The following is a 25,000-nucleotide window of genomic DNA, read 5'->3' as shown; positions in this document are numbered from 1 at the left end:
TTCGGATTCTGATTTCAACCTTCCGCTAACAGATTGCGTGACGCGATACGGTTCCTGATAATAGGGGATATTATAATTTCTGAATTTTACGATAAAAATAGCAAATCCGAATATTTACCAACGACTATCCTGCTTCTTATGGTATTCTTCACCCAACGGAACTTTTTCCGATACCTGTACAGCACTCGTGACCTTTGCCTACTAATTATAGGTTAGGATTTATAAAAGGATGAAATATGCAAAGATTCTGTAACTTACTCAGTCTAATAACTGGATTTGAATCGAACCCTAATCACTGTGGATTGAAAGTACAAGCTACACTACTTCTACTCTATATGAACTGCTAAACTGATAACAATTTGTATCCGATACTTAAAAGCGTTAAAAAACGAGCACACGAAAAAATGGTTCCTTCTTTTCTTCTACGTTTGAAATTACTACTCTTCTTCTAGCGGCAGCGAAACGTCAGGAGAGATGACATCCACAGGTGCACTCATAATTTTAGACTCGCCTGCCGACGCAGCCACATCCTCCCCCCGGTGGAATCCGGATTTAGTATGGGTTCCACTGTTCTGTACTTCTAATACGGCCAATCGAGAAACAGGTTTCATATACACACCAGTCGATGTTTGTATGATGGCTCTCCTTACTCTACCTCCTTCAGCGGGAATCACCTCAAGCACACGTCCTCTAGCCCAACCGTTACGCCTTGCATCGTTTATTACGACAACTAAGTCACCATTCTGGATTGCCTTCGTGTCTTCGAACCACTTCGTGCGCTTTGTTAAAGTTGGTAGATATTCGCGAATCCATCGCGTCCAAAACGTATCCAATTGTCGCTGAACGATGTCCCACGAGCGACTCAACAAGTTACTATTCATCTTTCTTTCTGTTGTCGGTTGACGAATGCCACTTGAACTACCCAGAAGGAAGTGGTTCGGGGTAATAGCTTCACTATAACTCGATTCCAAGGGCAAATAAGTAAGTGGACGACTGTTGACGATAGATTCTGCTTCCACTAACACCGTGTAGAGGCGTTCGTCGTCCAGATTCTCGCTATAAGCCTCTATCATTGCCGTTTTAATCGATCGGACCATTCGCTCCCAGGCACCACCCATATGAGGGGCACCTGGGGGAATGAAGTGCCAAGCTGTTTGAGTATTAGTAAAGGTCGATTCAAGCCCCGCATTGATTTGTTCGCGTAAAACTCTCTCCGCGCCCTGGAAGTTTGTGCCGTTATCGGTATGAAATTCCACAGGAGCTCCTCTGCGACTAATAAATCGCCGGATACCGAATATGCAGGACTCAGTTGACAAATTGAAGATAACTTCCAAATGAACGGCCCTGATAGTAAGGCAGGTAAACAGCGCCACCCACCTTTTGACTTGACTTCTACCGACTTTGACCAAAAGGGGGCCAAAGTAGTCAAGGCCCACGTAGGAAAAAGGGCGGACCTGGGGTGACATCCTAGCAGAGGGAAGTGGAGCCATTCTGGGTGCGACAGGTCGACATTTGTAGATCCGACAATGCTGACATTTCTTGCAAACCAATTTGACTTGTTGTCGTAGAGCCGGAATGTAGAATCGTTGTCTGACTTCATTTACTACGGTTTCGCTATTACCATGGTTGAATTTACAATGGTAATAGGATAATATCAGGAACGTCAGCTTGTGATTTTTAGGGAGTATGATGGGATGTTTCATATCGTTTGGTACGTTGCGTGCTGAACCGATTCTACTGTCCATTCTCAGCAAGCCACTGGAGTCGATGGCTGGTGTAAGTTTGTAGAGGCTACTATTCTTTGCAATTTGCAAGCACTGATCGAAGGAACTTTTTTGATTTTTCGTTAAAACGGCCATTTCGTCGGAAAAAACTTCCCATTGTGTCAGTTTAAAGAGGGCATTTTCCGCTACTTCCAGCTCATACCGTTTCAAGCATCCTATGGTTCGTTGTTCCGGAGATTTGGCGTTCCTGATAAAGCGGAAAACATAAGCCATGGTGCGTAATAGCCGATTCCACTTAGAGAAACGGTTAACGTCGATAATTTTTTGTGGAATTGAATCTTCTAGGTGAATGTGACAGCTACGTAACTCTTCAACCGTTTCATTCTCCAAAGCCACCTTTTGCTCTGGCCATTCTTTTTCGGGGAGTTTCAGGAACGCAGGGCCGGTAAACCAAATGCCATGGTTCGAGGAACGTGATGTCTTACTCCACTTTGTGGCTTCGTCGGCTGGGTTCATCCTAGATGGTACCCATCTCCATTCACTTCGCTGCGTGAGTTCTGTTATTTCTGTGAGTCGGAAGGCTACGAATCGTGTATATTTTCGAGGGTCTCCGTTTATCCAGCTCATTGCTGTTCGGGAATCTGTCCAAAGCGTTCGCTTGATGATACGTATGGAGTGGCCTTCTTGAACAAAACGAGTTAAGCGTGCGCCCATTAGGCAGCTGTGTAATTCCAAGCGGGGCACAGACCATGGTTTAAGTGGTGCAACTTTGCTCTTGCCCGCGACCAATGCGATTTGCACCTTTCCGAAAGAGTCTACGAAGCGGAAGTAGCTGACACAAGCGCATGCACTCTCGCTCGCATCTACGAAGGTGTGTAGTTCAACTACCTCAGCTGCCTCGTCGAAATAACTCCGGGGAATTCGAATATCTTTGATATGGGCTAACAGGGCCGTCCATTTTTCCCACGAAGAATAAATTTCATCATCTACGGAATCGTCCCACCCGAAGCCTTTTCTCCAAACTTCCTGGACCAGCATTTTTCCGAAGACCAAATAGGGGGCTAATAGTCCTAAGGGGTCGAAGAGTGTCATAACACATTTTAATATTAAACGCTTAGTAGGCCTATTTTTCGTTTCGATTAGCTGGGTCATCTCATCTGACATGATGGTAGGAAAAAAAAGTTGATCTTGCTCTGTTCCCCATAAAATTCCGAGCACGCGTTCAGCAGTATTTCCTTTTAGAGGATTCAAATCTTTAACTGCATTCTTTTCTTGTTCCCCTAGGTAACGCAGGACTTTCATGTCGTTTGAACAGAAATTGCGCAGCTCGAATCCCCCGTGTTGATGGATCTTGCGAACCTGGTTCGAAATCTGTTGCGCTTCCTCCACAGTCGCAAAGCTGGTACAATAATCATCTACATAATGTGCAGAAACGATGTTCTCTACAGCAGTCGGATATTGGTCTGCGAATCTCTGCGCGTTTATGTTCTTCACGAACTGGGCTGTCGCTGGAGAGCTCGTTGACCCGAATGTCGCAACATCCATTACAAAAATATCAGGGGGATTATCAGGATTGGTTCGCCACAGGAATAGCTGAGAGCATCTGTCCACCTCGCGGATGCGAATCTGGTGAAACATTTCCCTGATATCGGCGCAAACCGCTACGGGATACTGTCGGAAGCGAAAGAGTACGTTTGGAAGTGAGCTCAATTGGTCGGGTCCTTTCAAAAGCATCGAATTGAGCGATATTCCCTCAGCTTTGGCAGCGGCGTCCCAAACCAAGCGCACCTTTCCCGGTTTCTTGGGATTGGTGACGGCTCCTAACGGCAAAAACCATGTACGTCGTGGATCAAAGGACTTCAATTCCTCCGGAGTAGCACGATGGCAGTAACCTTTTTGTTGATAATCCTCTATTTGTTTAAAAATACTTCGTTTCATTGCAGGATCCTTGGCCATTTTCTTTTCGAGACACCGACACCTTCCGAGGGCCATGGAGTAACTGTTTGGGAGCTCGATGTGATCATATCTCCACAGTAACCCAGACTCGTAGCAGTTTCCTACAAACTTTGTGGTTTCCTCCAGCAAACGTAGTGCTCTTTCATCCTCAGCGCTCAATAAATTCTTCGACGGCTTTACTCCGGTTTCTTCCAGATCAAAATACGTTTTCAGGATATCGTTCATCGCCGTTTCATTATCGCACTCACAACTGTGGTAGTTGAAAGTCGGCAACTTATTATCACGCTGTCCGCCGTATACGCTCCAGCCAAGCCTAGTGCGTACTGCTATTGGTTGTCCTTCACTTCCCTCGCGAGCTTTCAAGGGTAGAACGAGCTTTAAGTTGTCAACACCAATTAGTACACGAGGAATCGCGTCAGCGTAACCCTGGATTGGCAGCCCTCGGAGATGCTTGAACCGTTGCTTCAGTGCCTCAATTGGCAGGCTCTGGATCGGTAGTTCCAATGCTTGTATGGTTCCGACACTTGACATTACAAATCGTTTAGATTGACCAGGTCCAGATATTTCTACATCCACACGTCTTGATTCACTTTCAGTACGGGTAACGTTGGCTGTCCACTTCAGGCACAGGGGTTTGTAGTGTCCTTTCAAACCCAATTGGTCTGCAAGTTCAGTCTCTACCATTGTAAGGGAAGACCCCTCATCCACAAAGGCAAATGTAGAAATGGAATTATCGCCGTTGTAGAGCGTTACAGGAATGATCCGAAAAAGAAGTGATAGATGAAGCGATTCATGGATATGATGTACCACGGATGTCGATGAGCCATTCGGTGTCGATCCGGAAAGCGACTCTGTTCTCGTGCTATGGAGAAGTGGATTGTGTCTTGCTTCACACCCGTTTACACCACAGCGGTTTGGATTCCTGCAGGTCCGGCGTCCATGGTCGAACAGACAGGTTCTACAAAGTCCTAGTTTTTGAACTAGCTTCCACCGAGCATCAACGCTCAAGTTCAAAAAAGTTCGGCAATCCTTTGAGCGGTGCCCTTCTTGGTTGCATGCTGCACACATAATTTGATTTCGTTCGCGAAACACGCCATGGTCCAATACATGGGATTGATGGTTCTCAACACTCCCCCCGGTATCGGCGTGTACCAAGCTCTGATCAGGTTTGATCTTCTCACGCTTCGAAAGTGACCGCTGTTCTTCGGAGTAGGAAGTTACGCTGTATGCATCAATCACCACCTCCTCCATAAAATTTCCGAACATCCTTAAGTTCACCGTTCCTCCAGATCTGCGATAGCTGGCCCATTTCATTCTGTAATCGGCTGGTAGCTTACTGACAAGTTCTCTCATCAAAGTAGGATTGGCCAGGTGTTCTACCATGTCAGCTGCTTCGACGTGATCACACAGCGCTTGTACCTTGGTTCCAAAATCAATCAGAGTGTCCAGCTTATCAGCTTTGGGTGGAGCAGTTTCTTTCAGCTTCTGAATCAAAGATTCTATAAGAAGTTCGGGTCTACCGTAGCGCATCCTAAGAGCCTCTATGACGTGCGGCACGGAAGCTGGCAGCATTAGTCTGCTGCGGACTGCTTCCCACGCCGGCCCCTTCAAGCAGCGTTGCAGACGTATCATATTTTCACCTGGGCTGAATCCGCAGGCTTCCGTGGTGTAATTGTACTGACTTATAAACACCGGCCAGTCAGCTGGATTTCCAGAAAAGATAGGCAAGTCACGTGGAAGCATCTGTCGAGTGGCTAGTTGTTGCTGAGATGGTACCGCACAGACTGTCACCGCGTGTTCCGTCATCTCCTGTCCAACAGGGACCCGAGGCGATATTTGAGGAGGTCCTTTTTGCTTCCGTAGGTTACTTGCGACCATGACTGCTTCGTTCAGAAGTGCGCCGTCCTTCAGCTTTGTTGTTTTAGAAAGGAAATGCGGCGATGCCTTCGGTTTGGTTCCCGTTGGTTTGGGTTTCGGTTGCGTCGACGGTTGTAATTTAACTTGCGGCAAAGTCACATCAGCAGCCCTAGTTGATTGCGTATTGTTTTCTGTTAGATGAATTTGGCATAGACGCAACTGGTCTTGCAATTCCAGAAGTTGTTCGGAAGATAAATTATCTTGTTCTTGGCATGAATGGAGCTGTTTCTCAAGCTGATGGAAGGCATTCGACATCAGTCTCTTCCTACTCGTTGGATCCTTTTCTGTGGCAACAAAAGGATTTTCAAGATATACCTGGTCGTTTGGTTTCTCTGGTGCTACCGTTATGCGCTCGGGTTGATGTTTCAGTTGTTTTGTCACACCAGCTACACCCTCTAAAACAGATTCCGTTTGCTCGGTTACCCAGTTGACGATGCTTTTCTGTTTTTCAGCTGGATCAGGATCGCTTTCCCGCAATCGTAAGCTTTCCTTTTCGCCTTCTTCTTCTTGAAGCGATTCCTCTAGGGCTCGGTATTTCGCTGCTATAAATCTTCTTTCTAGTTCCTTCTCTTCCTCCAGGCGCTTTAGCTCTAGCTCCAACCTCGCTTTCCGGACGGAAGATGTAGTTCGGATCGAAGAAGCTTTCGTCGGAACGTTGGCACATTTGGCACACACCCATTGGTGATTTTTTACTCCATCGTCCACTCCGGCACATGAGTAGTGCCACCAACTGTCACACCGGTCACAGGCTACAAGATCATCGGCTGAGTCTGGGTGAACGCAGGCCACGCAGTTGTGAGCATTGCCCATATCGGTCGTGTTATAGTCGTCATCGCTCGAACTTGCCGGATGTAATCCCATGGTGATTATTTGAAGTTTGTTAGCGAAGGCCGGAAGTAAAAATCGGTACAGACTGTTTCTGACAGTTTATTAGCTTCAAATCTAAAAGATACAAAAAGTTAAGAAGGAACTCTTGCATTGTGCGATTATAACCTAAACTTACAATCAGTCTACCGTTCGGATTCTGATTTCAACCTTCCGCTAACAGATTGCGTGACGCGATACGGTTCCTGATAATAGGGGATATTATAATTTCTGAATTTTACGATAAAAATAGCAAATCCGAATATTTACCAACGACTATCCTGCTTCTTATGGTATTCTTCACCCAACGGAACTTTTTCCGATACCTGTACAGCACTCGTGACCTTTGCCTACTAATTATAGGTTAGGATTTATAAAAGGATGAAATATGCAAAGATTCTGTAACTTACTCAGTCTAATAACTGGATTTGAATCGAACCCTAATCACTGTGGATTGAAAGTACAAGCTACACTACTTCTACTCTATATGAACTGCTAAACTGATAACAATTTGTATCCGATACTTAAAAGCGTTAAAAAACGAGCACACGAAAAAATGGTTCCTTCTTTTCTTCTACGTTTGAAATTACTACTCTTCTTCTAGCGGCAGCGAAACGTCAGGAGAGATGACATCCACAGGTGCACTCATAATTTTAGACTCGCCTGCCGACGCAGCCACAATATGTTAAACTTAGTTTGATGAGGTTCCAAAGAAATGATTTCACAGCAAGCTTTGTCAAACATGATTCATTTTTCTCACAATTTCAGGAGAAAAACCAATCACATTATTAGCTGAGAAGGCCACCCGCCTGAGCGATAACTACAACAGGCCATAGCTGCTTTAGTATTAGTATAATTTTTTTTAGTAATCTGTTACGGATAACTGTAAAGCTATTAATCAATTTTTGTTCTACTTCAATGGCGAAATGTTAAGAGTATAAAAATAATCATTTTTGTTAGTTTCGCTAAAACAAACTATACTCACTTTGTAAAAACTGACGGGATAGATGAGTTTTTCAAGCGTAGCCAAATCAGTGGAGACCATGTTTTCTGGCGTCAGACCATGCTTCTGCAAACGCAACATGCATTCGAAGTTGACCTGATCCTTGGTTTGGCTTGAAAGCATCAACGACACGAGTGTGTAGAAGCGGCGCAGTTTTGGCGAAGCATTACTACTTTCTTTGAACTGGTCACATCCCATCGTGTCGACCGGGGCCGGATTGGCCTGTCGCATGTGCCGGATATTGCTTAACGTTTCACGCCAATTTACTGGTTCCCATTTGATTTGTTTTGCGCCCTCGAAAAGGCCGGTTTCATCCGGGTCCTGTTTGATTCTTTTTACAACTAACGACGATTGCATATTCGGCGTATTCTGTGGTTCATCTTTGATCGGTGTTTTATGGCCTGGAAATTCAACCGTTTCGACAGTTCTCTCTGGGCTTGTTTCAATTTTAACCGGTTTACGTTGGCGTGATTTTTTCACAATTAAACGTGGCTCAGGACCTGCTGATTCTATCTTAATCCGTGGTACAGAGGCTGACTCACTCACAATCGCAGTAGATTTGGATTCGACTACTTTCTGGAGAAGTTTCGTTTTGAGATTAGATCCTTGATTTTGTTGCTTGATTGAATTGCGTGTTTTGCGAGGAGAAAAATACACCGATTTGGTTTCCTAGAATTAAACATTAACCGTTGAGAACAAGACAACTTTCTGTTGACAGTTTTTATACTCACCATTTTTAAATATAAACTAAGAATAGAGGATACTTTAGAAGGTTTTTGAACAAATTTAAACATTTAACGACTCGCAGACCCCGCAGACCGAAATATTTTTGTTTGTTTCCTTAGACGTTAGGTGTGTTCAATGGCTTGTTATAGCAAACACCAAGGTGTGCAAAAGCATAAATGAGAGAGAATCAATTCTATAGGGAAGTATTGTAAATTTCCGAAAAATAGAATCTCAAGCCTATACCAGTATCTATTGTCTACAGCCCTTGGTAGATGATGTTTGAGTCCGAAGCGGCTGTAAAAAGTTAACAAAAAGGTTTCTACGCTGTTCAGCGCAAGGTGTGTATTGTGTATATATAGGTTGGTAACCTTGGTTCAGCGCATAAAGTCATTTGGCATAATGATTGTTTGGCCTAATGGTCGTTGAGCATAACGGTAATTTATGGCACAATGACCGTTTGGCATAATGGTCGTTTGACATAAAAACTATAAAACTTCATAAAATAACATAAAATATTACGAACAATTGAAATGCATTGGTGTTTTTTTTATTTAACGATTTCTAGGTTTACTCAAAGCTCATTTCCAACTTTACTCAAAGCTAGGAACAATCCCCTCTAGGGTTATAATATAACCCAATAAGTATACTAAATTTGCTGCGTTTTTTAGACTTATTTAGCTTTTATAGGCATTCGAAAAACAATTTACAAGATAGGTAGGTAATATCAGTATTACAGAACCAAAAGCAACGAACATGTATACATGGCTAAAAACCAACTGAAAAAATTAAAAAAAAAACATCATCGAAAAATTTAAATTTACATTTTTAGACATTTTTTTATCAAAAATCTATATCATACACAATTGTTTGATCCATTTCAGCTACGGGAATAACTATACGATCTTTCAGCATAAGCGAGCACTCGAACATATCCATCTCTTCAGTGTCGGCAGTAATTGGTTCAAAAAAGAAACTTTTGCGTTTTCTCGGTGCACGAATGGATCCATTTAAGAGCGACTGGTTAGCCGCATCCATTGTTGCATTCAGTACATCCTGTTTCAGTAGAAGTCTTTGTTCCATCGGCGGTTCCAGAGTGCCATTGTAACCAAGTGAATCATCATTTAAGTCTTCATTCATTACTATGCTCATTGACATCATTTCAGCTGCTATTTGTTGAATTGCGGGCTCTTGTTCTGAACGTGTGCGACCATACGTTGGGGCACATACGCGGTCGATAATATCGGAAATGTTCATATAACTGCTATCATCAACAGGATCATTGATAATCTGATCCAAGTCTATTGAATCTACAGACATATCAACAGACGCTATATTAATAAAAAAAACATATTAAATGGTTCAGATTGAAGACAGAATTGCTTACCAAAGTGTTCCGCTGGCTTATCGTCCTTTAAATGAATAGACAAATCCTGCAGAAGTGTTTTCCTACAACCATTTTCTTCATCGCCCTGAACTCCATCCGTTTCCACATCTCCACTGATAACACTAAGGAATTCTTCCAAACGTTTTTGTTTAGGATCTTTAGGTTTTCTCGCTTTCGGTTTTCGATTTACGCTCACTTCTTGCGAAGGCTGATTTGAGTCTTGAGAGGCTTGAGTACGTTTCGTCCTCTTTTTCGGTTTCGCTTTAGACGCGGTAAACTTTTCCACAATGTGAGAATAGGCTTTGTCGACCAGATTTTGTGGTTCGATGGTGCTCCATAAAGTTTCCACTGTGTTCCCAGGTTCATCGAGAAATTGTTCGAGTTGTTCATCTGGAATAAGACCGGTAAAAATGGAATCCTTATCAAGCCAGACTATTTCGTAACTGGCCACACCCTTGGGAGAACGTTTTTTCTTTATATAATCTGGATGTAAATTGATTTTCAAAGGTTTGAATGGGTCGGAGCTAAGATTTAGCGTTTGCCATCTAGTGAACAAGGGTAAAAGTTTTTGAAAGCTGTGTATTTCGTTCCATTGGAGAAGATTGGATATGTTGCGCTGAAATGATTTAAGATATTTTATACTGTTTGTGTTTTTATGCAAAGCATTTGGCTCAACTCAATACTTACAATGAACTTAACCAAATTTGGCTGTTTCCATTCCAAATCAAGAGCGGGAAGTTCACAATTCCGTACAGTAAACTCGTCGATGATAGCCTCCGGAGGAAACTGAGGGTCGACCAGAGCCTTACGTCTTATATCCAACTCAGCCTTTATACCGTTTCTTTTTTCCCTCCACAGCTTTTCATCGCATCCAATCTGAGAACGACAATCCTGACATCCGTTTCGACGATGTACCATTACTTTTCCCTGATGGCCACAGTCAGCGCACACGTTTTTATCTTCCACCTTCAATTCTAAATCTGTGAGCCTATCAGCCTTATCTCGCCAGGATCGAATCCTATTTAGAATTGCGTCGCTCGAATAGCAACCCAAAAATCGATTAACCATTTCTCGCCCTACACCCACAACACCGGCCGGATTGTAATCGCAGCCCGAAAGAATAGCCATGGTCACGATCTTTTCTTGTCCCAAATCCATGACCCGTCGTACGTTTTTCAGATCGTAAATATCCACGGAACCACCGTTTTGCGAAGCGCAAAAATTTCTATATACGCGCTCGGCTCCATAAGCGAAACAATCTGAATCCTGGCTGATTACACCGGCCACCAGATTATCGTGATTCAAATAAGCACACAAAGCTTCCGCTTCACCGGGAGCTTGTACGCAAACAATTCCCATTGCACTCAGCAGTTCTTCACACTGCTTCAGCACATGGTGAAATCGGTTACGCTTTTGCTCCGTTCGCCCCTTGTCGGTTTGTGAAGCTGTACCTGGTGGTTTTTTGGCACCCTTCTCTTCGCTGTCACAGTTCGCCGTTTTCCTGGGCCGAGCTCCACGGAACTGCAGGTGGTTTCGAGCGATGATGACCCCATATTTAAGAGGCGGGGCCGAACCTTCGAGAACGAACACCGGTATAATACCCGTTTGAAGAAGGTAACACGTGCGGAAAAAAAGATTCCTGAGAATAATTTGGTTTAATCAAATAATATAGACTTAATCGATGGGTTTGATGTGTATTTAGTTATTCAGACCATGCAGTTTTTAGCTCTTGCTAGATGTAAGTATAGGTAGGTATATTAAAACGATTCCACACATGCAATACTCAACGCATAAAGCGGGCCATAGACTACACAACATTTGTACAAATGCGATGAAATTCGATGAAATTTTGTCGCTGTGAGCACGATTTGCATAGTGTATGGCACTGCTTGAATGAGCGCCCAAACGGTTGGTGTAAAATCGGTCGGGATCGAAATATTTTGCACAAAACATTCTCCCAGCCAGGGTGGAGATGGTTTTTTTGTTGCTGTTGCTGTTTTCGCCAGCAATCATTTGTGTTCGCGTGAAATATGTTTGTATAGTGTGTGGGCGAGCATAGATCAAACAATCGACGCGGAATCATCGCATTTGTACAGGCCAATTTGTGTAGTCTATGGCCCGCTTAATAACGGCGTGTTCGTAAGCTGATTTGTTTGGGTGATGCATCGATTTGTTTGGTAGATGTCAAATCACCTTCCAATGCTTTTGCATACATTTTGTTTAATTTACGCTGTGATACCCTGCTCTACTACATCAAAATGATGGATACACCGTGATCTTGGAAGAACACAACATGGAGTCAGGTATCAACAACAAAGTATAGATTTGGGGAATGTTGAACGTAAAGTGCGAGAATCATGAAGTGCGACGGGTTTCTCTATGTCCGAAGTGCCACAAACTGGCGACGAGGATGGGATCCAATAAAAGGTAAGAAGGAATACAAATGCCACGAAACGGACGAAATATCCGTGAGCTCCGGAGAATTGCGACACCGTTCAGCAGTGAAGAGGTTTCTTGTTCTAGCCTCGAAATAAATCAGTCGGACGAAAAGGTTCATTGCATTCAAGTGATGCGTAGGTAGATAACAAAATTTATATGACCGGTTTTCCGGATTTACCAAATTAATATTCTATTTTTATTTGCTTGTCCGCTATGGGACGGCTAAGACCAATATGATCCAACATGCCGAAATAAAATTCTTTAAGATGAATGAAATCTATTCTATTTACATAACCTGGGTGACTCAGTCCGGGGTTAACGAGTTGATCGGAAAGCTTTGTTTCTGAATGGAGCTTTCTGATTCTAAATATTATACGTAAATTATTAATTAAATATATTTATTCCAACAAACTGAAGTTGTTCATTCTGATAGGAAGGTTTTATTCGACAGAAATAAGAACGCTATTGAAGATCAATCATTTCTTAACTCCTTAAGATTTAAGTGGACCTGATGGATGGCTGCTGGAAATTTTACTTACATGGAAAAAAGATTATGAACTAAGAATAGTTTAATTTATTTGAGTGAGTTTCCCATCAGAATACTTCAATGTAATGTTTGTGTGTATTTAAAAAAAAATAATAATAATAATAAATAAACTATCTCGTTTGTAGATTTACAAATGTGAAGTGAAATGGCATATAGAAATTTATGAAAAAAAGTAATCAACTATGAATATTTTCGTAATAAGTTCAATAACCAAGAAGTGATATAATTGCTACAATAAAATTCTGAATCATCGAAAGTTTAGTTTTGGATTTCATAATTCCTTTTCATTTGAGAATTATCTTACGATTTGGTTGTCGAAAATTTAAAACCAAGTCAACAATAGCGAAAAGATATAAAAAAAAGTCGCGAATGACACAAAGAAATTAAAACGACTATAATTGAAAAAAATAAAAAAATAAAAAAAAAACTCAAGGAATATATGAAGTGAGTTTCATACGGTTGGATTAAAAATTTGCATAATCCTTTGCACAAAGATATAGTAAAAAAAAAAAAAAAATTAAGTATTGAAAAAATGTTTGAAATATGCTGTATAATATGGACCTCGCAGAGGTTGATTTGAATGTGCTTGGCACGGGTCTCTATGACTGGAAAAGAGAGCTACGGATGGCTTTGAAATATTTAAGAGGTGTTGGTAAATGTTGTAGAACATGAACCTCGTTGGAGGTTGATTGAATGTGCTTAGCACGGGTCTTTATGACTGATTACTGAATGCAGAAACAACACGGGCCAAAATGGTCGGGATAAATGTGCTGTTTTGTCAGGCACGGGACTCCAGGAGTTCGCTGAATGTGTTTGTTAAGAAACACGGGCCGAATTGGTCGGGATGAATGTGCTGCATTGTCAGGCACGGGACCCTAGGAGTCCGCTAGATGTGTTTCTTAAAAATGAAAACACGGACCAAATTGGTCGGGATGAATGTGCTGCTTCATTGTCAGGCACGGGACTTAAAAGTCTGTTGAATGTGTTTATTTAAACACGGACCCATAAGGTTGCGATCGTTGTGCATCTGAAAACTGACTCAGGTTCTAAGAACCATTCGTAGATTTAGTTGAAAGCACTGAAATATTAGAGGTAAATAACTGGGACAAATGAAAAATGAGGTTTTGTTTATGTGTACTGGACCTCATTAGATTCAAGCCCTGTGAGGAATTTGATTAACAAAAAAAAAAAGTATATTGCGGTTCAGAGTAGATTCAAATACATTCATTGATTAGCATACTTCAAAGAAAAAATCGGATATTGATATTTCAAAAGGAGAAACGAGAATTGATAGTATTTGTTCTAATAGGCTATTTCTAGACAGAGTTACATTTGATTACAGAAGAAAGGCAGTTGTTGTGGTTTCGACTAGTAACATTGTTGGGGTGTACGATAAGTTGATCGGTCGAAAACAGTTTATCAAAGCTTTGACAGTTGGACGGTTTTTGTGGGATGCTCACTACGTACTCTTGAAATGTGCGCTTTGAGGTGAGTAGATGGCTAGCTTCAGGGCAACATAGATCTTCTAAGATTCAGTAGATGTGAGTTTTATCGAAGCGGGGCCAAGTAATACTGGACTATGATTTGTGCACACACGAAAGTGATACAAACGAAGTTAATTTATAATCAGGCGATTGAAATCAATAACAATTTGAAGAGCAGAAAAAGAAATCATATAAAAGCGATAGGATCGCGTAGGATACATGAATACTTGTATGATGAATTGATCTCCAGAGTAAACGAACTACTGACACTTACTTTAACAGACTGCGCAATCGTGAGCGTGTAGTTTCCTTTTTATAACATGTGAATTGCAAAGATTCTGATTTTGACTATTTTAGGGATTTGGGAACTTACTGATTTTGATTTCAAAGAAAAACTTCGATACAGCTGAAAACAAAACAATATTTAACATTCCGAGATGAGTTTGGTTACGGTGTGTAGGCATCACTGATTTACTGTGAAGCTCTATTGTAAATAAACTTAAGATCGGAAGGCACAATTTTCGCATACTTTTAGATAACGTATTGATTTTAAGCTTACAACATTTCTGACTGCAGATCGTACAGAAGTGTCAAGTGTGTAAGAGAAAAAAAAACATTATCAGTACTAAAAACAGGAAAGCTCTAACAGACCCCTGTGGCTGAGCAACTGTATATCATAATATTGAAAGATTATCACGATTCGCTGTTGATTATAACTTGAACTTTAGTAAGAAAGCTTCTTAGTAGTAAGTTTCTAGAAACCCTCAAACAGAGTTACTAACTATTGTGTATCGATTTTCAGCCTTTAAAACTAGAAAAAAAAACAAAACAAAAAAATATGAAGCAGGTACTTCGTGATCAATGTGGTGGAAAGAGTAAAAGTGTACCTCATTGCCTCGTGATCTGTTCTAGATTGTTGACAGGTCAAAATTTGGAAAAAAAACCGATGCACTCTACAGTGTACTTACTAATGCCGTTTTCGTTTTTCTCCACTAGCGCGGGGCAAATCTTTTTCTGAATAAACGAACAGAATCGTTACCCGGGACGATGCAAATATATGGTTGCTATACTCACCCTTATGTTTACCCCCAACATTGACAACTTTTACGGGATGCAACCGCCTGCTTGAGGTTCAAATCTCGGGCCGAACCGAACATAATAACAGCAGTTAGGGCAAAACTCGTGGGTAACTAGGTTGCCACTGCCAATAAACGAAAACACTATAATGTAGAATTCTGTTTACAACAAACAAGAGGAAGGCGAATAAAACAGTTGGGTTACTATATTGGTAAGAATTACAATTACAGTTACAAGAAATCTTTATCGAACAGTGAACTTCTTTTATAAGTACATAGTCTCTTAACCATGCTAGTAAAAAAAAAATATATATGGGTATATGAAATCACTTATTATTTTTATTTATAGATTTATAGATTTATGTATGATAAGATGCTCGACATATTTATCTTCTGTCGCTTGTGAAGTATTTAGAACAGAAGTACTTGAGTGAGAGGTTTTGTATACCCATAGTACGCTTACAGTTTCAAATAAATTTCGAAAAGAAGGAGATAATAAAGGAAGTGGTTCAATAAACGAATCATGATTAACTAAGCAACAGTGTAGTAGCAACAGAGGTTAAAAAAAAAATTGAAACAATTTAGTAGTTTGCAATTTAATTGTATTTAGATCGATGCACAGAAGTAAAGAAACAAAGAAGGGAATATAGCACTAAAGAAACTTATAATGGTCTCCGAACGATGGTTAATATTATTTCTTTCATTTGGAAAATAATAGATTAAAATTCTTTGAGAAAAGAGGGGATGTGATACCCTGCTCTACTACATCAAAATGATGGATACACCGTGATCTTGGAAGAACACAACATGGAGTCAGGTATCAACAACAAAGTATAGATTTGGGGAATGTTGAACGTAAAGTGCGAGAATCATGAAGTGCGACGGGTTTCTCTATGTCCGAAGTGCCACATACGCCAACATCGATAGAAAAAATCACTTCGTTAGAAAAAATCAATTTACGAACACGCCGTAAGATCCGTTGGTAAAAGCATGTGCTTTTGGAACATGGCATGGCATAGATGGCAAAAAAATATCACGTAGATTTCACATGATTTTCATGGTGGCAGAATTTCTCGTAGAGTTCATGTGAAAAAGAATACCTCGTTTTACAGGTTTTTACGTTTATTTTTTTGCCTAGGCCCTTTTGAAAAAACCACATAATAAAAAACGATATTTTGATGATCATGGTTCGTGAAATCGAGCTAATACTGTAAATTTTTTCAACGACCCAACCACTCGGGTCAACCCATCAACAATCTTTTCAGATTATTCAACAGTTTACCAAGTGTGGAAATCCCTTCAAGGTAAGTTAACTAACTTATTTAAAACTACACTTACCTTAAATAGAACCTCGGGTGGACAAAATAGTCAACAACGTTCAAACTTTCGCACACCCATCCGGAAAGATCGATGGCGACGGCTGTATTGTTTAGTTCAAACAGTGGCTTCTTTTCGCAGTACGGGGTCAATAAATTCCATAGATACTTAACGCCCATCCTAGTGAAACCAACTGTGTATTCAACATAATTCAAATTTCAAACTATTTAACTGATGGACGGTTTTAAATTAAATATTTAAAACGATCAGCATGTCCACCGCCAAAAAAAAAACACAAATTTGTATCGCCTGAATCAAACGAATCAAAAAGTGGATACACGAAAAAACTGATTTACATTTTATCATTTAAAAGCAACGCAGAAAAAATCAGAAAACTCGAAACCAAAACTGGCTAACATATATTTTGGGTTAGTTTTATACAAACTAAATCATATTATATTTATAAAATGATGCATCCTATGTTTTTATTTTTAATAATAATGCTTTAATTAAAACACCCAATATTGAAAAGCTATTTTTGTATTGTTTCAGTACTCGCTCATCCCTACTATTGAAAAAATGGACGACGATTACGGAATTAAATTTCTAGAAAGCTTGATTACCAAAATTAAATCTGTTTTGGACACTATGCAGCTTACGGTAAATTGTTAGTTTTACGCCAATAATTTGTTCATTCAGTTTTATTTTGTGCAGCTTAAAACCAATACTGTATCTCTTACCGAAATGGTTATAATGATCAATTCTGCACATACATTCCTGAACATATGGGAGCCACTGGCGAAAACATGTGCAAGGACAGATGACGAAGCTGTTTTGTATCAACACGTTATGAATCCTGTGAACGAAGTTTCCGTTGATATACCGAAGGTGGAAAATGTACCAGCATTTGAAAACCTATTTTATCAATTAGATAGATGTAAGTCCTATTGGAAAGAAAAAAAAATTAAACTACTAAAAATCCATTGACTTTAAGTCATAATTTTGATAGAGCAGATCGTTCTGTTATCTTTTTACAGATAAACCAAATGTAACAGGTGTATGCCATGTGACACATATTGAAGAATCGTTTGACAGAAATGGACAACCTATCTTCTACATGATTGACCAAACCATGGACGGTATTAGAATGGCCGAGATAATAAAAACATTGCAGAACATAACGAGTGAACTGCAGACGCCACTTGATTCATGTTCAACCGTTTTTGGAATTGAAATCGACGGAGTTATCCTGAGGGCAGTACATACTGTTGCTGATGAATCATTTAGCTTCGTTAAACTACTCGACACAGGAGAGGTTTTGAAGATAAACTTGCGGGAAATGAAGTTGTACGAACTCTCGCCGTTCTATGCTAAGCTTCCCGCATTTGCTCTGAAATGCGTACTCGTTGATTTCCAAACCGATTCTTTCACGGGTACTCCTAGAGAATACCTCCAATGGAGCTTATACGAAACCCGTAAATATCAGATTTTCGATGTTGGTTCTGATCAGTTATTGGTATCTCTCAAAACATGTTCACCACTAGACCGGGAACTACTGGTAGAAGAAACGCTGCAAAAAAAGAATGAATACAAAATCTCACTAGATACTCTCGATCGAGAGCAATTGGATGCTCTGTATGAGGAAACCACTGGTACAAGTAATGCTATGAAAGCGGTTCTCGGTTATGTGCCCAAAGATGACAGCCGAATCTGTCCCTTCTATGATTCGGAAACAGAACGATGTTTCAAAGGGTCACATTGCAAGAAGGAACATGTTGCAAAATTGATCGATGGGTGGACACGTGATACAGTACTTCATAAAATTCAAATCCGTACAGCAATAGAGCATCCCCAGATTGGATCTGAGCAAGTGGTTGTACCAACGTTTGTTGTCCATGTTGACGAATTTTATGCTCATATGACGCAAAAAGATGCAATAGAAGATTTCAATAATCTTCAAAACAAGCTTAACAGTTATGAGTTCAAGCGCAATTATAAAATCCTTGATCATGAACCACGTGAGTTTTTTTCAGTGTATATTCATATAATTGATCCGTTTATAATATGACGTATACTGAGCTTATCACACAATTTTGTATTGCAGATTTCCGTGAACTGGTGTTCGCCAAGTCCGGCGACGATGGGTTGTGGTATCGAGCAGAAGTGCAGGAATTCTACAGTTCCGATCGAATTATCGTATTTTTGGTTGACTTTGGAAACCACGAAACAATGCGGTTGGAACAGTTGCGTGAGTGGGACGATCAGTTCGATTATTTGCCATTTCAAGCAATACACTGCAGGCTGGCGAACGTGAAACGACTACGAGAAAGGCACCCTGAAGCCGTTATTCAGTTGCGCAACGCTATTTTGAACAAACCTATCGTGGTTCGAGTTATGTAGGCTTGGTCGCTACAAGAACAGGTTGTACTTACTTAAATCATGCATTTTATTATTGCAGTGATAACTTTGACCCTTGGGAGGTGGTCGTTCTGGATCAAGACGGAAACGATATCGGAGAATTTTTGATCATGACTAAATTAGCTGCCAGGCGAAATCCAGTAGTTATGTCAAACGTGGAAAACAACTTAGTTCCTCTCTGATTGTCATAAGTGCCTGAAAGTCTTTTTTATTCACTTAATCATATTTGGTTATGATACTGAATTTTATGTTCTTTAAACTGTTATACAACTTCAATATACTTTACGTTTACGTTTCTGTTTTCATTGAAATTTGTTTCTTAATTTATGGGATTTTCAATTTCAAGCGTAAATGATGTGGACCGTAGTGCAAGCTTATAGACCAATTATAGATACTACTCTACGGTGCAAGCCTACTTCAAAGTTTGCTGTGCACAACTTTAACCTTTGACCACAACTTGAACTTTGACTGAATATATGTAATTGCTGGTTAATAAGCAAAATTCAATTAAATGTATAAGACTGGTTTAAACATAACTATCTATCTAACAATGTTTAAGAGTGTAGCGTTCAAAACAGCGATGCTGTGGCGCTCACCTTGTTGTGTGTATTGGTCTTGAATGGTGGCGACGCACACGCTATTTTTTTTAAACTCAAAATTAAGTAGTTTTGGTTCAAAACAGCACTTCGGTGGCATCCCTCAACTTTGAGTTTGACTGGGCAATAGCAAAACTAAGTTCTAATAGGCATACTCAATACTAAGTTCGGCAGCCGAACTCGAATTTATCCTTTTTTTTCGAGGGTAGCTTATTTTCAGGGAATTAAAGGATGATTAAAATTTTTTGTACCCGGATGTTGCTGTTCCGGTACATTGCATTGGAATTACAGAGCGGTGGAAGGTTTTGACACTCCCGGTCAACGAAAACTTCCGGATGTTACTTCCCACGGGAAGTAAACATCATCCGGAAGTTTCCGGACATTCCAAACCGCTCACCATATGATGACAATGACGGACAGAATTTTACGCTGACACGGTGAACATGCATTTCATTATGAAGTTCCTTCATAGTCTTCCGGTAATTGTTCCGGAACGACAAAATTTTGCGACGTGTTCGTTGGTTGCTGTTCCGGTTCGAACTGAACTCGCTAAGTGTTTTCAGTCCAACAAAGAGAGTTCAATTTTTAGTTCATAAGGTCGAACTCAGCTTTGATCCCTCGCCGAAGGAAAAAAAGGGATCTATTTTGAGTTCGCAGTTCGAACTCCTTTTTGATCCATCGCAAGGAAGAAAAATGGTACTTAACTTTAAGTTCATAGAATCGAACTATGTTTTGAACCTCGGTCATACTTAATTTTGAGTTAAAAAAAAAGAGCGTGCAACTGAACGTTTTGCCGTCAGAACTCGCACATTTTCGCAACAACTTACCGCCATTATCGATCTCGCGAAGAAGGCGAAAAGCGAAACGGAAAAAAGTGCTCTCGCGCATCGATTTCAGATTTCTTCCCTTCTGTCGGGATTTTTCACTTACTTCAGGATGAAGGTAAAATCGGTGTGCTACATTTTCACGCGACATTTTTAAACGGTAATGTGCTTCCGGGATTGCTAAAAACTAGTGTAAAAGTTTCAATTTGGCCGGGGCTATTGAGAGGTGGTGAAGTTCGGAACGGAATCCATGTGGGAAACGGGAAATCCGAAATTTTGGTAAATTTTCAGTCTACTGAAAAAGGGGGTGGAGGGAGCAAAATAGTCAGGTTATGATGGCTGCGCTGGCCTGCTGTGGTTGTTAGATTTTTTTTTTCTATCCGCTAATCAGAGTGGTGCTGTGCCCTTGTGCATTTTGCGCGGAACGAAACCAATATAAAAGTTCATGCTGATTCTGAAATGATGCAAGTAGGCGTCGATTGTTCTACACTTATTTTAATTTCTTCAGCTATGTTGTACTTCCGTTAAAGATTCCAAGGTTTTTGTAAAAGATTCTGGGCAAGTTGGACCTTTCTGGTCTTAGCCGTCTTCGGACATTTAAAAAAATAGATTCGGTTTTTGCAAATTTTCTAATACTTTGCATAAAAAGTGATGCAATAGACTACTAAGTAAGTATGCATTGTTAATTTTACCGAAATTAATAGGAAATTTTGCTGCTTGTATAACAGGATCAGAACGGTGGTGTAACTATAGATTTATTTTAATTGTAGGTAATTGTAACAGATCTTTTAGCCCTTTATAATGGACAAACAAACCCATTGATTGTTCACACTTAATATTCCAACCATGCTTGGGATTTTTTTTTATTGGAATTACATCTATTTGTTGTACCTACAAGGGCAATATTTAAGTCTAATTCCATATACCAAGGTAGAAAAAGCAGTTCTGAATTTTATTAAATGTGAAAGCATACAATTCATATACGTTATATTCAAAGAGCTTTTTTAACCATAGATTATTAATGTATTGATAATGAGTTTCTAAATTTCTGCAATTTCTAAAGTTATTTAATATTTTTTTCAATATTTGTCCAATTGATTTATAATTGTTCGGGATTCGACCAGACCGAACTGAACGCCAATTTGAAAAAAAATTGAGTTATCTATTGCGTCGGATGCAAAACATGATAAACTACCTATCCAACAAAAATCAGAACATTTTTCCTATTTTTTCTGTTTTTAAAGAAAATTTCAATGTTGCAGAACAGTGGAAATGAAAAAAAAAATGCGATGCGCCAAAGTGAACTGAGAACCACCTTTGAGGTAAAGATGAAAAGCATTTGGTCATGAAAACTGATTTTGTGCAAAAAAAGCTTATGTATGTTGATTTTTCGGATTCAAAACAGTTCTTCGGCTCGTCTCCGATAAATTAAATGATAAAAAACGTTCCCGTGGATAAAATTTTCATGTTCCGGATTTTCAACATTTGTTAAAATCTCGTTCAGCCAGACTGAATCGAATCCCTTGAATGTTGCTCTCCAATTTACTTAAAGGAATGTTATGATTTTTAACATTTAACGATAAAAGATGCTATTGCTTACTGTCGTTCAGAACGCAACCGGTAAAAGTTAAAATCGCGGTGTTGCTCGTAAAGCGCCTATAAGTAGGCTCCTACGTTAAGAACAAATTGCCCAGTCAAATGCAAGGTTTTTAGATCACAAGGTTCTCAGACTTTGTCAGTAAGTAGGCAAGGAGAGCGCGGTGAGGTTCAGTGAATTTGTTTGTAAACATCGGAAAATTTGTTCGAGCTGAGGGCTTTGTTGGTAAACAAACTCCACGAACTCCATAGTAGCCAAATCAAAATGGCTGAATCGGGAGTTTCTCTTATCGTACACCTCCTATATATACACACCTTGGTCAAATGATAGTGCATGGCAATTTTTAAAACATTTTTGTTCGACCAAAGTGAACTGGGTACAAATATGATGATGATGATGCTATTGAAATTCAGTTTTCTGCTTAATGTGTTATCAAAAATCGATCATTTGAACCTCGACGGCTTTATAAGAGTCTAAATGTGATGGTAAAATGATTAAATGAGATATCTGATGAAATGGTATCAATTGGTACACGGAAAATAAAAAAAAGGTAAAATTTACCTTTTTGCGAGGTGAATTTTTTCCACCCCTCTTTCGAGGTAAATTTTACCTTTTTTTCATTCACCTAGCAAAAAGGTAAATTATACCTTTTTTCAATTCACCTAGCAAAAAGGTATATTTTACCTTTTTCGCATTCACCTAGCAAAATAGTAAATAATACCGTTTTCCCATTTACTTATTTAAAAGGTAAATGCTGGTTGGTTTGATTGGTTTCTTCAATACGAATTAAAAAAATACAAAATTCTATCAATAATTATATTTATTGGAGATAAATAGGGACTGGTAATTCGGCTTCGCGTTCTTCCGAGCCGCCATGGCCGCTGAATACTCCTGCGTTGCGTACATTCATGACCTCCTCTGTTCGGCTAATCCGGTCAGGTTCGGCTTTTCCGGCTGGAGGATGACGTGGAATACACCTATAAGCTCTATGGGTCGATCTGAAACAAAAGCAATGTATTATGACGAGAACCAGCACAACAAAATGATATCTAAGAAAACACTTACCATTCTATTCCGACTTTCACATATTATGCACAAAGCAAAACTTGTTCCTGAATGACAAAGCAGCTTAACCTCAATAAACGGGTTCGGCGAATAGTCACTTTTTTTCGAGAAGAATTGTACCGTTTTGTTTAGCTCAATCCAGGTCAACTTCACCTCGCTACGAGGTAAGTTTTACCTTATTTGGTTTTACCTTTTTTTCTAGGTGAATTATACTTTTTTATTCAGCTCAATTCAGGTGAACTTCACCTCGCTACGAGGTAAGATTTACCTTTTTTGAATTCACCTTTTTCCTCGGTGAATTGTACCTTTTTTCCAACCTCGATTCAGGTAAATTTTACCTCGCTGTGAGGTGAGTTTCACCTCGAAGAGGTAGAAGCTACCTTTTTGGCTTTCACGATCGTTTACCTTGGCTATCTCGGTAAATTTTACCTTTTTATTATTTTCCGTGTAGGGCTGTGAACTTCGAACTCGATTTTCTTTAAATCAAGTTTATGGCGTTCAGTTCGGTCTGGTCGAATCCCGACCAATGGACCGAACTAAACGCCATCAGTTTTAATTATTCGATGCAATTTCTAAACGTTCGATACTATTTTCTAAATGATACGAACTCGATGAATGTGGAGCCACAATCAGTAACTTAATAATCCAAAAAAATATTCCGAGCAATCGAACTCGTGTTTTGTTCTTGCATATGAATAAAATTCTATAGCGTTTGGCATAAATTGAAATGTAATTTGATTTATTAATCGAAATTACGATAGCTTTAAAGTTACATGTAACTGCTTTACAAGGTCAAGGATAGATAACGTTAAGGAAGATTACAAAAACCTACGGTTTCTTCAAAAATTTCGTTTCTTAAAATTCGACAGTAAAATCACTGTCGAAGCCTCCTCCTGAAAACGGCCATAGATTCTGCCGATCTGGATTGAAGTGGATGATTGTTCCAATATGATGTGCCGTAGACCAGGTTACTTTTTCTAGAAGTGGTGGTTTGCCGTGGTACAATCAACGATTTAGATCTTGTATTGTATTCTTTGTATTGTTTCTTGTAAATATTATGGACAGTTCCTGTGATATAAGTTGTGCATAGAAGGAAAGGTTATGCATTTACTTTTGGCATGTTTAAAAATCTACAAAATGAAACAATAATAAATGCTGTTTCAACGAATAGAAAATGCTACACGTTCGTTCGATGGAATCATTGCGTTGTCGGTGACTGCATCAATATTCCAGCCGAATGACTTCCATATCAAATGGCGTAGGACCCATTTGAAGACTACTTTAACGGTTTTAAGAAGTTAATTTTACATCCGAACTTATTTGGAAATATCTAGATTTGGGTAAGGTAAAATCTTTTTCATAGTTATAAAACACATTACAGAGTGATTATTTGCTAAATCAATACAAAATAAGCATATTTTATCAAAAATCGCCTCAAAAATTACTAGCCTCTTGGTATAAGGGTTTATATGAAACGAAACAGCGCGAGCGCTGCGAATCATATGTATCACCATTATTTTATGCGATCATCTATTTAATATAAATAGGGGTCATTCCTACTTATACCCTAAGGCTGATGTCATGCTGAAGCAACTAGCAACGCGACCTACAACGCAACGTTCACACGACTAACCAGCTCTCATTTGATCTCCATGGAAATCGCGCAGACCTGTCATACTGGTCGCTTTGTGTAGCGCGACCAATCTGATGCCAATGTGTTTAGTAGCGCGACTAGTAGGAAATCCAATAGGAACATTGTTTTTTCTCGATTTGAAGCAGTGATTCCGGGTTTTAAGCACAATAGTACGAAGATCTGTCCGAACTTGTGATAATAAACTAAAAACTATCTTAATCGGCGAGAAAATTTTCATGAATTCTTAGTTCCGGCAAAAAAAACAAGGAATTTTGTCGGTTCAAATTTCGGCATTCTTGCAATCTGGGTCGTGATTTGATGAGTTTTTGATGGCTCCGGAAAGAAAGGAGACGATTCAAAGCATTATCAGATGTAGAGAAGTTATGATTTGTAGGGAATTTCAAAGTGACAGGTCGCGCCAGCATGACAT

The 25,000-nt window shown here is 39.7% G+C and overlaps 4 protein-coding genes across 7 annotated transcripts; 1 reads left to right on the top strand and 3 right to left on the bottom strand.

The window, feature by feature from the left end:
* Positions 1-28: 28 nt before the first annotated feature.
* Positions 29-6,841, bottom strand: LOC129741312 (uncharacterized). 2 transcript variants are annotated; one of them, XM_055733039.1, is made up of 3 exons: positions 6,732-6,841; positions 6,601-6,667; positions 29-6,539 (listed from the first exon to the last, which is right to left on the bottom strand). In XM_055733039.1, the coding sequence occupies exon 3, from the start codon at positions 6,456-6,458 to the stop codon at positions 438-440; it is 6,021 nt and encodes a 2,006-aa protein (XP_055589014.1). In that variant the 5' UTR covers positions 6,459-6,539; positions 6,601-6,667; positions 6,732-6,841; the 3' UTR covers positions 29-437. The 2 variants fall into 2 exon arrangements, 1 of the variants encoding a protein (XP_055589014.1); XR_008736441.1 differs by lacking the exons at positions 6,601-6,667; positions 6,732-6,841 and having other exon boundaries at positions 29-201; positions 259-6,462.
* Positions 6,842-7,225: 384 nt separating this feature from the next.
* On the bottom strand, positions 7,226-8,379 carry LOC129741402 (uncharacterized). Its single transcript, XM_055733128.1, has 2 exons — positions 8,196-8,379; positions 7,226-8,133 (listed from the first exon to the last, which is right to left on the bottom strand). Exons 1-2 carry the CDS (start codon positions 8,256-8,258, stop codon positions 7,372-7,374), a joined length of 825 nt encoding a protein of 274 aa, XP_055589103.1. The 5' UTR covers positions 8,259-8,379; the 3' UTR covers positions 7,226-7,371.
* Positions 8,380-8,774: 395 nt separating this feature from the next.
* Positions 8,775-16,728, bottom strand: LOC129741342 (flap endonuclease GEN). 2 transcript variants are annotated; one of them, XM_055733067.1, is made up of 5 exons: positions 16,459-16,728; positions 10,262-11,213; positions 9,575-10,190; positions 9,050-9,518; positions 8,775-8,966 (listed from the first exon to the last, which is right to left on the bottom strand). In XM_055733067.1, exons 1-5 carry the CDS (start codon positions 16,614-16,616, stop codon positions 8,921-8,923), a joined length of 2,241 nt encoding a protein of 746 aa, XP_055589042.1. In that variant the 5' UTR covers positions 16,617-16,728; the 3' UTR covers positions 8,775-8,920. The 2 variants fall into 2 exon arrangements, with proteins under 2 accessions (XP_055589042.1, XP_055589047.1); XM_055733072.1 differs by having other exon boundaries at positions 9,050-9,497.
* Positions 16,252-19,046, top strand: LOC129741364 (tudor domain-containing protein 1-like). Of its 2 annotated transcripts, none has more exons than XM_055733091.1 (6): positions 16,252-16,424; positions 16,990-17,097; positions 17,152-17,374; positions 17,475-18,455; positions 18,542-18,833; positions 18,896-19,046. In XM_055733091.1, exons 2-6 carry the CDS (start codon positions 17,017-17,019, stop codon positions 19,035-19,037), a joined length of 1,719 nt encoding a protein of 572 aa, XP_055589066.1. In that variant the 5' UTR covers positions 16,252-16,424; positions 16,990-17,016; the 3' UTR covers positions 19,038-19,046. The 2 variants fall into 2 exon arrangements, with proteins under 2 accessions (XP_055589066.1, XP_055589071.1); XM_055733096.1 differs by lacking the exon at positions 16,252-16,424 and adding an exon at positions 16,774-16,865.
* Positions 19,047-25,000: the final 5,954 nt, after the last annotated feature.

Source organism: Uranotaenia lowii, chromosome 1, assembly GCF_029784155.1.
Source record: "Uranotaenia lowii strain MFRU-FL chromosome 1, ASM2978415v1, whole genome shotgun sequence".
Classification (NCBI taxonomy): Eukaryota; Metazoa; Arthropoda; class Insecta; order Diptera; family Culicidae; genus Uranotaenia; species Uranotaenia lowii.
The sequence above is the reverse complement of the archived record's forward strand: the minus strand, read 5'-3'. Positions and strand labels throughout refer to the sequence as shown.